The 16,742-nt window shown below is 39.8% G+C and overlaps 1 protein-coding gene across 5 annotated transcripts in view; it reads left to right on the plus strand.

Moving 5' to 3' along the window:
- Nucleotides 1-16,742, plus strand: part of LOC126379202 (fasciclin-3) — a 209,217-nt gene that overhangs the window by 53,839 nt on the left and 138,636 nt on the right. For all 5 annotated transcript variants that reach the window (XM_050027888.1, XM_050027889.1, XM_050027890.1 and 2 more), the window contains exon 2: nucleotides 1,486-1,721. In XM_050027888.1, coding sequence (XP_049883845.1) covers nucleotides 1,673-1,721 — 49 coding nt within the window. In that variant the 5' untranslated portion in view covers nucleotides 1,486-1,672. The remainder of the gene's footprint in view (nucleotides 1-1,485; nucleotides 1,722-16,742) is intronic.

Here is a 16,742-nt window from a genome sequence, read left to right on the forward strand (position 1 = left end):
TGATTTCGACAATGTCCCCATCGGGAATCGAACCCGGACCTCCAGATCTTGAGCCTAACGCTCTATCCACTAGACCACAGAGGCTGTTTTGGGTATAAATGATGATATATAAATTATTACACCCAGGCAAAACACATCTTCCATCCATTATTATTCTGATCAAAATAATGAGAAGCAATATAGGTAGCAACATAATTCTAAACACATGTGATCTAAATATCAAATAACAATTATTTTTAAATATGCTTCTGCCATTACATTGTATTTTTGAATAATTATGTACACAAGGAGGAGCTCGGTGGCGCAGCGGTAAACGCGCTCGGTCTGCGCTTGTTGAAGCAAAGGCCGATCATAGGATGGGTGACCACAAAAAAAAAATCATCTCGAGCTCCTCCGTGCTTCGGAACGCACGTTATGCCGTCGGTCCCGGCTGCATTAGCAGTCGTTAACAACCACCAATCCGCACTGGGCCCGCGTGATGGTTTAAGGCCCGATCTCCCTATCCATCCATAGGGAAGGCCCGTGCCCCAGCAGTGGGGACGTTAATGGGCTGGTGATGATGATGTACACAAGCAATGAGAAATTAGGTAATCATCACGTCATATCTGGACATCGCCACCTTTATTTTTTTGGGGATCATGGCCTGAAGAATTCCTATATGATGTACGATCTAGTCCATTCTTTGAAGATCCAAAAATAAAAATAATCATAATCATTTATTTGTGAAACATGTGTAACATAACAATGATCTTACAATTTATATTTTGAGTTTCAACATGTCCAGCCTGATCGGCATACAAATATTTAACACAAAAATGTCTATTTAGATGCTTATAAAAAATATCAATAATAATAAAATACATTAAAATAAATCGGAAACACATTTATAAAATATTAATATTAAACAAAGCAACGTCAACAAAGTAGTAATAATTCAATAATAATAATGTCAAATATTAGAATAACAATAGTAAAAAAATATTCAATTCCCAATTCAGTATCTGTCATTTAAATATGAATTAATGCTATAATAACATTTATTTACCAAATGTTCATACAATTTCCGTTTGAAAAGTATTATATTATCAATTTTATGTATACTTAAAGGCAGATGATTATAAATCTTAGCACACATATTTAATATACTTTTACTGAATAGAGCACTTTTGCTAAGATGTGAAATATGGATTTTACCTTCATAACGTTTACTTCTGACTTTTTCGAACATGTCAAGGTTAGTTTTTACAAATATAGAAACTTCTAGAACATATAAACTAGGTAGAGTTAACAGGTTCAGCCTCTTAAAGTAGGGTTCACAAGTATCAGTAAATGCGTTCATTTATCTCTCGAGTTCCTTACAACGCATTCGCTTCCCTAATAGGTCATCGTATCCTAACAATTACGTAATCATCCCGAACGCCTTTGCCTCACAACAATAAAAAAGTAAAAAATTAAAAAGTAACATAGTTTCATTTTTTGTTGCAGAGTGAACGAGACGGCTGCAATTCTCCGTGCGAGTGAAAGAGACGGCACGCGTCCAGTTCAGAAACCAGTTTGAAGGATATAGTTTATAAAAAAGTAAAAGAAAAGAAAAAAGTGCGTTTTGGTTTTGGAACGGGTCTAGTTATGCTCCGGAGCGAATAGTGCGCGTTCGATATTCAAGTGATTCAAGATGTTCGTTCCCGCGCTTTTTGGATTGTTGCTGGCCGCTTTAGTCACAGGTAAGAGTTTTTAAAAGTAATTATTAAAGGTATTTTTAAGGACACTTTTCTAGTACTAAGCTACTTTATTTTTAGGTGTTTTATAGTACACAAACTGAGTGTAAATGATCTTGGAATACATTCCTTAATGCTTATTTTTTTAAGGTTATTTTTTTATCACACTAGTACTTGAGTCTATAATCCCCCTTTGGCAGGTTCCATCTATTTCTTGTCACTTGCTTATTCTTAGCTTTTATAAGGATAAAATATAAACAAAAACGCCGGAAGCGGTCCGGGGTGGGCTTCTGGAGTAGGCAGTTTTGGACGAAGCCAATTGTGGTTTTGTTTTTGTATTTTGACGAAGCTTGTGCGGATTTTATTATGTATGAATTGATTATGCTTTCCCTTATTTTTTTTTTTTTAATATGAATGTTGGTACTGACGAAGCCTGTGGTGGATTTACATTCTGTTTTTTTTATTATTTATGAAGAAAATATTTTAAATTAATTTTATGATTACTGACCAATGTATTTAATTACTATCACTTGTCACATATATAAAAAACAAAAACAGAAATATAATATTTTTTTGTCATTGCGTTCAAGGAAAACAATAAGACATAAACCTTCAGACTGTATTTACGTTGATCAAATTCAAAAGAATACATTGTAGATATAGCTTACTGTCATTGCGCGTTTTTATTTTTTAAACTGTTAAAATACGCAATAAAGTATCCTTTTAAATACCCAAATTGTCGAGTAATAAAAACAAAATCCATAAAAGAATCCGTTATCATAAAGATTCCGTAATAATTTCGGCGTCTTCTTCTATCGTGTGGGTTGTGAGGTGGATTACCAACATCAACCCTGGTGTCAGGGTTACTGTTGAGCCACCGAAGGCCCCTGACATGACTCATGTAACGATTACTAACTTACATCAGTAAGTAGTAACCGGGACCAACAGCTCAACGTGTCTTCTGAAGCACGGATTTTAAATTTGTCAAAAACATAACATAACATAAACAGCCTATATATAACATAACATACGTCCCACTGCTGGGCACAGGCCTCTCCTCAATCAACCGGAGGGGGTATGGAGCATACTCCACCACGCTGCTCCACTGCGGGTAAAATTGTCAATACCTTAACTTAAATAAGTAATTATGTTTGTTTTTTATTAAATCATCCCAAAGTAATCCTTTTCCGTGTAACTTGTTAAAAAACTAAGTGTTAACATTGTTTAACTTAAATTAACTGGAACTTGCAGTGTTCAATGGTTAGTTAAACTTAACTATGGGAGGAGGGCTGAAGCCTAATTTACTTGAGGTGTGCCTATCTCCTCTCTTACACGGGGACGTACTCAGGTGATTGAGTTCAAACAATATTTTTTTACATAATGAAAAGAGTCAGGAGAAACATCGTGAGGAAACCCACATTCCCAAGAAATGTACTTTCGGAGGTATATGAATAAGAATTTAATAAATGAGCCAAGCGAATTATTTGTAAACAGTGGTAAAATGATGAACCATTAGTTCTCATAATTTTCATTTTAGAATTTAAAATTTAATTGTCAATATTAATATAACAATACGTCACAAAAACAAACTTAAAAACTAGTCATTAAATAACCCGCCCCTCACTGTTCCCGGAGCAAAGGTGCCCACAACACTAGCCGCATTACCGCGTTGAATGGCAATGGCAAGCCTTTGGACCAGGAACGAGCCGGAGCGGGAGTCACCTGTTTTCTCCCTGAGCCTGAGACCCAATTCTGACACAAAGATTTTGGTGTCCGCCCCCCAGCTACCAAAGGTTTCCACGGCTATGGGCACGAAGTTATATGCAGGCAATAGAGCTGCATACTTCTCCCTCTTCTTCTCAGCAGCATCCTCAGCCGCTGCTGCCGGTGAGTGGATGGTTCGACCAAGGTGGCTGGCGGCAACAGTGCTGACACAAGTTGCGTCCCAAACCAGGCACTTGCCATTTTTCCAATTTTTAATAAATTATAACATAACATAACAAATACTTTATTGCACAAACAGGAAAAAACAAAATACAAAACAAAAGTGAAATATAATGAGTATAATAGGCGGCCTTATTAATTATTTTTAATAAAATGGGCTATTTTTTGGATGATTATGAAAACAAATTATTATTAAACCATTATTTAACGCCGAAATTCGTGCTTCGGAAGGCACGTTAAGCCGTTGGTTCCGGTTACTACTTACTGATGTAAGTTAGTAGTCGTTACATGAGTATGTCACCTAACCTGTATTGGGCTGGTTTTCCCTTCGCGGGTTGGAAGGTCAGTCAGTCGCTTCTGTAAAAACCAGACCTGTCAAATATTTAGGTTAGGTAAACGGACCCTGTGAAAAACGGGATAATGCTAAGGAGATGATGAATGAAAAGGGTCACTGTACTCAATATTCTTAGGGGGAAGTATTTTATATATATATATAAAAAAAAAGAAAACGTTATAAAATCTCCTTAGGTTTAAATCCAATACAAATCGACTACTATTTGGTTAAGTATGTAGTCGTTACACGAGCCATGTCAGGAGCCTTTGGCGGCTCAGTAGTAACCCTGACACCAGGGTTGAGGTCATCTTACAATCCACACGAGAGAAGAGAAGATATGAGTTGAAATCTTGTTATCGCGTGGGTTGTGAGGTGGATTGCCAACCTCACGAACCCTGTCAGGGTTACTATTGATCCGCCAAAGGCCCCTAACATGGCTCATGGAACGACTACGTACTTACATTGGTAAGTAACCGGGATCAACGGCTTAACTTGTAACGAAGCACGGATCATCTTACTTTTGGACAATCGGGTGATCAGCCTGTAATGTCCTAACCTAACTTAACTAGGGATCACAATCGACCCACTAGAGTCGATTAATACTTTCAAATATTTTTCCTCTCAGACGACGCCCTGAGCCGAGGTTCGCGCCCAACTGGGCACCCTCAGGCCTGTTGTCTTAAACGTTGTACCGGGTGAGAGCCTTCAGCGCTCCCCATTTGTCCAGCCAAGTAGTTAATGCCATCTGCGGCAAATCTACAATAAGTCACGTCAAAAAAAAGGCCGCTTACGAATACGGCTTGAAGGATAGTCCACAGCATGGTCTATTTGGTTCCGAGACCCCCACCTCACCTGTCTACCCCCCTACGCACACCTCAAGCGCCACGCAAACTCCGCACACAGTTTGCGACTTGACAACTTTTATTACAAGAGCTATGGTCCCAACTTCACAGATATAGGTCCAAAAATGAAGCAAGTTTTTATTACTGTGGCATTTGTATAATACCGCATAAACTCAACAACATAACATATATGAGCCAAAGGCCCCTGACATGGCTCATGTAACGACTACGTATTAACTTAAGTAAATAGTAACCGGGACCAACGGCTTAATGTGCCTTCTGAAGCACGGATCATCTTACTTTCTGACAATCAGGTGATCAGCCTGCAATGTCCTGACCTGACTTTATGATATTCCTGACTTTATCTCAATTGGAGTAGTCAGAGGTACATCCATCGCACGATGAACTAAGTACCCACGCCTCACCGAGCTTTCTGTCAGACCAACGTGATAGGTGAGCCGTATCGCCGTCTATAATGGTCGAGCCAACTGTCTGGAAAGGTGGAAAGTCCAATTTAGTGGTGGCTTTTTTAATTACGTAAAAAGAAAATCGAAGACGAAGCCGGGTCGCCTTGCTTGATATAAAAATAAATAACAAAATGATACATAAACAACTTTTCACAGACAGCCGCTTAATGTTATAAATACACTGTGTTACCATACTCATTCTATCATCGAAAAATGTATGGCATAATAAACCGATCTTCCGTTGCACCTAGTTAGGGTACCTTAGGCGTGTAATGAAACCCTTTTAATTAACTCGTATGTAGTAAAGATGGCAGCAAAATTGGTCGTTTCGCGTAACATGTGTTGGAGGCGATGGTTGCTCCGGTATATAATACGAGTACCTCTTCGAGATGTTGGTTAAATACTGTATTTAAATTAAAAACTAGGAAATAATTAATTACACATAGTAACGGGTTCTTACCGCGTTTACAATAGGGATATGAGACTCCCGATATTTCGACATTGTTGCAAGTGCCATGAAACATAAACTCACTAAACAGTGTTCTTCACTCAGTTCACTTCACTAAACAGTGTCGAAATATCGGGAGTCTCATATCCCTATTGTAAACGCGGTAAGAACCCGTTATTATGTGTTTTAATTATGATAATGGCCCCGATTCCTGCAGACACCGCCTAATTTTAAGTTATATCCGTCATTTTCATATCTGCCGAAAAGGAAAGGGACGGATGATTGACAGCTCTTAATTTTAGGAAGAATGAGTAAATTAATGCGAACTAACCCGGGCGAATCAAAAAGGTACGTCCCTGGTATGCAATCCGTTTGACGTGCTGTCTACTTAACTGTGTCGGGTTATTGACTGATGTAAAATTTTTAGACAGTTGGTTTAGATTTGTGCTTAAAATTGACGTGTGTTCCATAAATTTTATGCTTGTCGATTACCCGTCCCTTTCCTTTTAGGCGGATAAGAAAATGACAGATATAACTTAAAATAAAATTAGATGGTGTTTACAGGAATTAGCACCAATTACCGCGTAAACTTAAAACTAGGAAAGGCCTTCCGAAGCACGGACCGAGTTCAAATCCCGGTGGGGGCATATCACAAAAATCGCTTTGTGATTGTCCGAAAGTAAGATTAAGAATAATTATTCAAATATAATTAGTCTGTGTCACCTACAGAACCAACAACATACCACCGACTCACTCTTGGCCAGTCTTTATTTATTTTCAAGTCGGGCCGCGGCACAGACAACTCATTCCATACAGCCTCGTCTAAACAATCTTCGTAAATATTTACACTACATACTTGTACAGGGTGATACGTTTGTCTAGATACGGTTAGGAGGTATTTGAAGATTCTTTGCGTTTGAGATATGTGATTAAAAAAAGAAAAATAAATAAAAGAGAAGGTGCAGGTCGTGTCGTATCAGGGGGTGAAGGATTTGGCGGGAAGAAGAGAGGAATGGCGATTACTCCACCGACAAGAGCGCAGCTCTTAAATAGAGAGATATGTGATAAGGTTGCTGTTTTTAAATTCGTTTTTTCTTTAATGGCTTTATTGCATTTTACATAATGCACAATAACAATAAAATATGAAATATGACAAATATGGTAGTTTATCATTTCACGATAATTATGCAATAGTTTGTTTTTTTTTTTAAGATAATTTAAAAATAAGTCGAAAAGTAAAATGAGATTGATTTTTGAACATCTAAGACTGGCTTCTATTTGTAGATTAGCATTTTATAATTTATGTTGGACCCAGTCAAATAGCGTATTTCTCAATGTACGTCCTTCTAAAGTCCCGGTTACTATTTACTTAATTGTTAACTTGATTGAATGCGGGTTGGTGGAGGTGTTTTTAAGGCCAATAGCCGGGACCAACGGCTTAACGTGCCCTCCGAAGCACGGAATCATCTTACTTTTTCGGACAATCAGGTGATTCAAGCCTGAAAAGTCCTTGCCATACAAAGGACAGTCTCACAAAGTGACTTCGACCATGTCCCCATCGGGAACCAAACCCGGGACCCCCAGATCATGAGCCTAACGCTCTAACCACTAGACCACGCAGGCTGTTAGACAAGTAGTAAACGTGATAAATAGCATATAAAAGTTACACCCGTTATAAACATGTGCTGTCGGCTACTACACCACATGGCCGGCTGCGCCTGCGACGACTCAAACGTAAACCTTGACACTGAGGTAGGTCGCGATAACTGCGCCATTGATAGACACATAGTTAAATACGGTCGTTGACTTACCTAAACTATAGTTTTTAACTTTTTTTTAATAGATAGCATGTATACCCCAAAAAAAAGATGAATTTAATTTACTCTAGAATTTTGATTACTTGTGGCTCTGCCCATCCCATTAGGGATTACAGGCGTGAGTTTTAGTATGTATGTAGGTTACTGGTATGACAAAGGACGAATGAATGCGCCGTATGACTCTCAAGAAACCAAGTAATTACAGACCTAATCACTATAATAATATGAACTATGATTACCTACCAACGGAGCATTAAAGATCTGATGAATCAGAGTGAGTCAGTGGCTGATCTAACTGTATTGAGTCACTCCGTCACTAATGACTCGATATCCGTTGTACCATGGTCATTTGGTCACATAATGCATTTAGACGCACATAAACAGTTTATATACGTCCCACTACTGGGCACAGGCCTCTCTTCAATCAAACGGAGGGGGTATGGACCATACTCCACCACGCTGCTCCACTGTGGGTGAGTGGAACTGTTTGGGCTATTAGGGACCAACGGCTCATCACCTATCACGTTGGTCTAACAGAAAGCTTAGTGAGGTGTAGGTGCTTAGTTCATCTTGCGATGGATGTACCTCTGACTACCCCAAAAGGGATAAAGTCGTGAGGCTTATGTTGTGTTATGCAATACAATTCTTATTACGATTAAAATTCAGAATTACTACCAAATGAAATCAAATCCAGCGGCTTCCCGCGACCTTCACCAGATCGTCGGTCCACCTTGTAGCGGGCCTACCCGCTGGATGCGGGCAGCTCAGGACCGATCGTCGTGGAGATCCTTGGGGGAGGCCTATGCCCAGCAGTGGGCGTCGTACGGCTGATGATGAAATCAAATCAATTTATTTGCGAGAACACATAAAATACAAAAAGGTGGTAACATAATTCAAATAACAATGTTGTGATGTATTCGGCCTGCATGCAGACGTACAAATATAAAAAAAAATGGTACATTGAAAAGAAGATTAATCAAAATTATACTTATTACAACATAACAATTACAATTTGGACAATACTATGACTGTCATACAAATTCATAGAGTTCATGCATTGGCCACGGGTCTGTTATAGACATAAAACGGTGAACTGCGGTGACGGTGAGTGACCACCGCTGGTGGCGATGGTCACGGAGCGTGAACGGTCGCCGTCCCAGTTGCCGCGTCACCGTCCGATGGTCACCATCGCCACGCCGCCGGTGGTATTCTGTTTTTAAATAACAGATCAAATCCAATATCCACAATACTTTACACAACATAACAACAATTTATAGTGACTGAAGACTACTTCAACCTGAGTATAATTATACAGCACTGCCTACCCCTTCGGGGATACAAGCGTGATGTTATGTTAATTGCTGTTTTTTTATTGTGGACGCCTCAATGTATATAAGGGCGGCGTACCTTTTTGTTCACTATATTACTATAAATAATTAGTAGGAAAACTGTATCGTGTTATTTTTATGTTGATCCGAGTTGAGTGTTTACAACTTCCGGTTTTAGTTTATTTATAATTCTGTATTTGAATTACGCAAAATAAGTTTTTTAATTGTATTTATATTTGTATGCAAATTCTTGTATTTTTACTAATAATTTAATTGTAATATTGATTTATTAGAAGTTAAATCAATTGTAAGTCACGACGCTTGAATGGCGTGGTCAGGGTAGCAGTGGGGGGTTGTTTGTCACGTACTATTTAAGTCCGCGCGCCATTCGAGCGGACACATTTGTATTTGAACTGTGTTGTAAGCCGTTACTCTGCCCGAATTTCAATAAAAAAAAAGTGAACTATACATTCAAAAGGATTTCCTTATATCCCCCATGGAACCTCACTATGTGGACTGTGGCCCTCCGCCGACATATACTAGGTGTTGGATATACTTTAGATTAATAAAAATAATAATCGGCCCCACCCACGCCTTCCAAAAGTCCGGGACTCCATAGGCCAGATATGGAAACGACATACAAATAATAATTAAACACTTTATTGCACACAAATTTACAAGACATTTACAGGATAAACGCGTTGGGCAAAAGATGATGACGAGGGTTGCTAGGACCTTTGGAGCGTGAGAGTTTCAGGGAGTGTCCTCTCAGATTGCTGTTTTGGTTCAGTACATAGATGTCTTTCAAGGCATTAACATTATAGGATTCAGTAAGAATTTTAAACATTTCAATGAGATCTCCACGTTTTATCTTTCTTTCTTTAAAAAGAACTCAACAAGCAAACGATAAAATTCTTTAAAACAAAAGCCGTGTCACGTAGCAAAGTGATTGCCAATCGCAAATAATTCCGAATTTCTTGACGAAAAAAAGGGAATTTCAATAAAATGTCTTCACACCCGGTTGCCGGTCCGGTCACCCGGCTGCCGGACCGATCCGAGCCGTCCGTGCGAGAATCCCCATTTGGAGGATATATTTAAGCCCTATCTTTCTGCAATCCCTTTCAACGGTCTTTCACACAGACATGAACTGAAAATAAGTAATGTATAGTTATACCTCATCATCATCAGCCCATTAACGTCCCCACTGCTGGGGTACGGGCCTTCCCTATGGATGGATAGGGAGATCGGGCCTTAAACCATCACGCGGGCCCAGTGCGGATTGGTGGTTATTAACGACTGCTAATGCAGCCGGGACCAACGGCTTAACGTGCCTTTCGAAGCACGAAGGAGCTCGAGATGAAAACTTTTTTTTGTGGTCACCCATCCTATGACCGGCCTTTGCGAAAGTTGCTAAACTTCAACAATCGCAGACCGAGCGCGTTAACCGCTGCGCCACCGAGCTCCTTAGGTATAGTAATCCTACATTGGTTTAATTTATTTGAGCCGTGGTAGCCTCTCACTTTGAGGTCGTAGGTTCGAATCCAGCACAGGTCTAAACCAATGATTGTTGAGTTTTCGAATTCATGTTTGGATCATAAATGATTATCGCGTGCTCAGCGGTGAAGGAAAACATCGTGAGGAAATTTATGTTCCCGAGAAATTCATTTTCGGAGGTATGTGACCTAACCTGTATTGGGCTGGTTTTCCCTTCGCGGGTTGGAAGGTCAAACAGGCAGTCGCTTCTGTAAAAAACCGGACCTGTCAAATCTTTAGGTTAGGTTGGATTAGGTTCCTGTTAAAAGCGGACAATAGGTACTAGGCAGATATGTTGCTGTTGCAGTTTCTTGTCATTTCTTCTCCTCAGCCATAACACCTTGCGAAATGACGTAGATTCAAAAATGTTAAATTGACAACAAGTTCATCTATGATAATTATCTAACGTTGTATAAATGATTCTGATAAGCTGAGCTGAGTTTATATGTTTTAACCGACTGCACAAAAAGAACGTTCTATGTTTCTTTTGCGGATTGTACGGATTTATCCGTAGTTCGGTTTTTTTTTCATTCTGACAGGTGGTTTAGAAGTTAAGTGGGAACAGACGTGCATACACACATACTTACATAAATAGCGGTCAAACACATAACCCTCCTTTTTGCATCGTCGGGTAACAAACAGCTGAACGCGTTCAATGTTTTTTTTTAATGCTATGTTTATCCAGCTTAGTACCAACAATGCTCGCTCGATTTATAATTGGTTTACAATTCGAACCTCAAATTCAACTTTCGCCTTCAATTTTATATCGCGGTTACATAAAAATAATCGCGCCCGAACAAATGTTGTAGAAACGCGTGTAATTTAAGATAACATCGCGACAAGCTGTTGTTGCCGATAATTTGACCCGACATTTTAATGTTAACACTTTCTTTATACTGTGTCCATTGTCTCACGACACGATAATTTTATAAAAACTACGTAACATAAACATACTATGTCTATTTCTTTTTTTACATTACATAGCGTCACGCCTGTATGCCTTGAAGGGGTAGGCAGAGGTGTATAATTCAAATTCAAATAATTTATTTCAGATTAATATCCATAATTATAAGTACATTAGATTAGATTAGATAAATTAAAATTAAATTAAATTATATAACATACATACATAAACTGCCTATATACGTCCCACTGCTGCGCACAGGCCTCCCTTCAATCAACCGGAGGGGGTATGGAGCATACTCCACCACGCTGCTCCAATGCGGGTTGGTGGAGGTGCTTTTACGGCTAATAGCCGGGACCAAGGATAGATAGATAGATAGATAGAATCTTTATTTAGAAAAAACCTACTTTATTTTCTTTAAGGAAATTATATTAAATCAATAAAAAAAATATTATTAATAAAAATGGAATAAAATACATGAAATAAAATACACCATACCATACACACACTCCTCGCCAGCTATGTTCAAGTCCCATGTAATAGGGGGCGAGGCTATTGCCATTATGATAATATCTAAGTAACCTATAATAGTAAGTAAGTATATGTACATATGGTGGCGCGAAGTCCGTACTTCACTCAATACTCAGGTCTCACAGACTACCAGCGTCGCGGCTCACGCCGCGGCATAAGCTGGGTGAGGACCTTTTATACGGGACACCATCCACTACACATGGGTAAGCCGACATGACGTCACATTTTAATTTAGGTATAAGTTTCTGTGTTCGTTTTCCATGTTTCTATTTAGAAAATATTTCGTGTGTGCGTTAACTTCTAATGTGATGTCATTATAATGTATATATATGTAATCCGTGTCTGTGGTGTCCTAAATAATAAATGTTTCTTTCTTTCTTTCTTTCTATCAACCGGACACAAATCCTGGAAACCACGTGATATCAATTATCTATGGTCCAAACATGAATTCAAACTCATAAAGTCGGATTCAGTGCATGAGATATAATATGTATTTTTGATTAAGATTTACTAACCTTAGTGTTAAGTGTTTTTTGTATTTACTAACAATTGGGCCTGAGTTGCCAAAATAAACATAAACATTATTTATATTAAAGCCCGAGTCGGAATTCGAACCCGTGATAATACAATGTAAGTCACACGTTTTACGAATAGGGGTAAATATACATAACATAAACAGCCTATATACGTCCCACTGCTGGGCACAGGGCTCCCCTCAATCAACCGGAGGGGGTATGGAGCATACTCCACCACGCTGCTCCACTGCGGGTGGGTGGAGGTATTTTTACAGCTTAACGTGCCCTTCGAAGCACGGAATCAACTTATTTTTTCAGACAATCGGGTGATTCAAGCCTGGAAACCAAACAGTCCTATGTTAGTCTTACAAAGTGATTTCGACAATGTCTCCATCGGGAGTCGAACCCGGACCTCCAGATCGTGACTCTAACGCTCTAACCACTAGACCACGGAGGCTGTTAATATAAACATTGGGGTAAATATAAAACATTGATAAACTCGATAAAAAATATCGTATGACAATGGACACGCGTCCACAAACGTTTTGGAATTCGCTTTCATCCGTCACGTATATCTTAGTTTTTTTCTCCACTGACTTCCCCACCCCCCTCCACCGCGCCCCTCCGTCCCCCACCACTTTTTGTTACCAAATTGACTTCAAATTGTAACATTTTGATAGTCATTCTTAGTAATTACTATTTTAAATACTTTTTAGTCTGAGAAGAGTTATGTCAGGGGCCTGGTTTCCAGGATTTGTTTTATTTACATACATAAACTCACGCCTATTTCCCACCGGGGTAAGCAGAGACTATAGAATTCCATTTGCTTTGTTTTATTTATTTTATTTTATATTGTTTGGGGAGCTTACAGCTTAATTGACACAATGTTACTACCGGTTAATGGCATTAGGCTCCAACGTATACTTAGCTAGCAACGGGGAATCGAACCCGGGAACCCAACTCTTAACCACTGGACCACAGAGGCCGTTATGTATTACCAAGAACATAGTTAACAGTCACTGTATTCTCATCATCACCAGCCTATTAACGTCCCCACTGCTGGGGCACGGGCATTCCCTATGGATGGATAGGGAGATCGGGCCTTGAACCACCACGCGGGCCCAGTGCGGATTGATGGTTATTTACGACTGCTAACGCAGCCGGGACCAACAGCTTAACGTGCCTTATGAAGCACGGAGTAGCTCGAGATGAAAACTTTTTTTTGTGGTCACCCATCCTGTGACCGGCCTTTCCGAAAATTGCTCAACTTCAACAATCGCAGACCGAGCGCGTTTACCGCTGCGCCACCGAGCTCCTCACTCACTGTATTCTCAGCAACTCCCCACTGGGAATCGAACCCGGGACCCCCAACTCTTAACCACTGGACCACAGAGGCCGTTATGTATTACCAAGAACATAGTTAACAGTCACTGTATTCTCAGTATCTCTTTTTCTAAACAACAAGTAACTCTAAACCCATCTTAGTATTTCGCTATATGATAATTCCCATAGCTTTCCGCTTACTAATGACATTTGAACGACTCACTGTTACAATAACAAAGCTTCTATGACATACTCGGCCTCTGTGGTCCAGTGGATCGAGCGTCGGGCTCACGATCCGGAGGTCCCAGGTTCAAATCCCGGTGGGGACATATCATAAAAATCACTTTGTGATCCCCAGTTCGGTTAGGACATTACAGGCTGATCACCTGATTGTCCGTTAGATGATCCGTGATTCGGATGGCACGTTAAGCCGTTGGTCCCGGTTACTATTTACTAATGTAAGTGAGTAGTCGTTACATGAGTCATGTCAGAGGCCTTTGGCAACCAGGGTTGATGAGGCTGGTATTCCACCTCACAACCAATACGATAGGAAATAAGAAAATTCTTTCCAGCTCAGCGCATAGACATTCCCAGTTAAAGTAAATGCGTCTAGAATTTTCCGAATATGTAATCATGCTCAACCTCAGGCACACGTCGTCAAAGCACGTACCTTCCGAAGCACGGAGCCGCCTTGTCAGTTACATCTCGCGTCAATTTTACGCTGGAATAAATACGTTGATTCTTTGCCTTCGCGTTATACTGTGGCACAGAGTAAAATATACAGTAGGTGTACTATACTGCGACCCACGACAAGAATGACATTGTTGTATTATTGTATGATATCCATCACATAACTTCTGAACTTAAAAAGATTTCAAAAGCCTTTTTGAAATAGTTATTTAACACATGGCAGAATAATACAATACATAACTATATATTACCCGACTTCGGCGAAGAAAAAAGAGGGTTATGTGTTTGATCGCTATCTATGTATGTAGGTATGTGAATCACCCCTCTCAGCATTCGTTAACACCTTATATTTTTAGAAAGAAAGAAAGAAAGAAACGTTTATTAAAAAGGGACACCACAGTAACAAATAAAAAACAAATAACAAATATATAATATAAAACACGGAGAAACACATAACTTACAATCAAAACACATAATAAAAACAACATACACGAGAAATACAAATAATTGAGTGTATGGACTGGTCAACGATGGTGGTGGTGTCCTTTATAAAAGGGCCTCACTCAGCATAAGCCGCGGCGCGAGCCACGACGCTGGTATTCTGTGGACCCTGCTAAGTGAGGCAGTCATCATCATCAGCCCATTAACGTCCCCACTGCTGGGGCACGGGCCTTCCCTATGGATGGATAGGGAGATCGGGCCTTAAACCACCACACGGGCCCAGTGCGGATTGGTGGTTATTAACGACTGCTCATGCAGCCGGGACCAACGGCTTAACGTACCTTCAGAAGCACGGAGGAGCTCGAGATGAAAACTTTTTTTTGTGGTCACCCATCCTATGACCGGCCTTTGCGAAAGTTGCTTAACTTCAACAATCGCAGACCGAGCGCGTTTACCGCTGCGCCACCGAGCTCCTCAAATAAATAATGATACAAATATACTTTATTGCACCAAAATAAAAGGAAATAATTACAAAAGACTCTTAACTAGTGTGAGCTACGGTGGTAGCTGATGAATATGAAATGGACTGTATAACTAAATGAAATGAAGGAATAACAGATACTTAGCTTTGAGAATTATTTAATAATATATAATTTTCACCAGTCACCAAAAAAGCAAACGACACGAAGTAAAAACAAAATCAACATACCAAAACGTCAAAAAAGAATAAATATAAAAAGCATATTATTATAAAAAGATTACAAAACCTACGAAGAGTTCGCAACATCCTCCCCCTCGTGCAGCATTGCACCAATTTCCACAATCTTTCTGAGGGGACGGCGCAGCGTGCCCGCAGCTGTGTCCACGTCCACCACCCTGCAGACTCCGTCTCGCCCGGGGTGAAGCTGAGAGATCCGTCCATGTGGCCACAATCCTCTGGGCAGTGTCTCGTCGCACTCATAATCACTGTATCGCAAACTCGAACCGTTGCGTGACTCCTGGTAGACTGTCTAGGCTGTAATGTCGGGAGCACCTCGCGCACCCAGCGTTTCCAGTACAGGTCGGCGAGGCGTAAGGCTTTTCTCCACTCTGCTCGGCCAAAAAGGTTGCAGTCTGCGGTTTCCGGCGTAGATACTTGAACGCCACCGAGCTCCTCAGTGAGGCAGTGAACGTGAGGATTTTACACATAGCAATTCTTGAAACTGATCCCTCTGTTCTCCCTGCCCTACCCGCTTGGTCGTGTCGCCGGCACGAGGACACGGAACGTGCCAACTGTGGTATGTTATAATGTTGCTTATTCTCACAATTTACACGTGGATCTTTCTTTTTTAATTTATTGAGGTGACGACGCCATTATTTCATTCTTTCCTTCAATTACGGTATACGCCTTACTTATTTTTAATATTATTTTGCGTTGGCTTGTGTTCAGAAAAAAAAGTTATATAGACACGTTTTTAGTATTAGAAAAGAATCGATCGACTTAATAGTTAATCTCGACTGACACATCACTATGCTAATGAATGTCACAACACTAGCGTATGTACTATGACAGATCTAATTCTTACCGCGCATTGAGACGATTGTAAAATGTTATCTTGTCGAAATATAATCACTAATTGTACCTATTGAACTGGTTGTTCTAATAATTAGGAGTTAAAGGCAGGAGTTATTCGTCAACTCGTCCCATATGCCTACGGCCCATTTGGGACGAGTTGCAGAAAATCAAAATAAACAAAAATTTCATTCTGCAACTCGGCCCACGTTAGTATCGACATGATAAAATGTACAATCAGAAGCAAAAGTGTAAGGATAGAAATAATAAACAACTATGTGTTTGTTAAAAATTATTTAATCATACCGATTTGTCACTGAATGAACATAATAATAAAAAATTACAAAAGTAATAATTA

This window comes from Pectinophora gossypiella, chromosome 28, assembly GCF_024362695.1.
Source record: "Pectinophora gossypiella chromosome 28, ilPecGoss1.1, whole genome shotgun sequence".
Taxonomy (NCBI): Eukaryota; Metazoa; Arthropoda; class Insecta; order Lepidoptera; family Gelechiidae; genus Pectinophora; species Pectinophora gossypiella.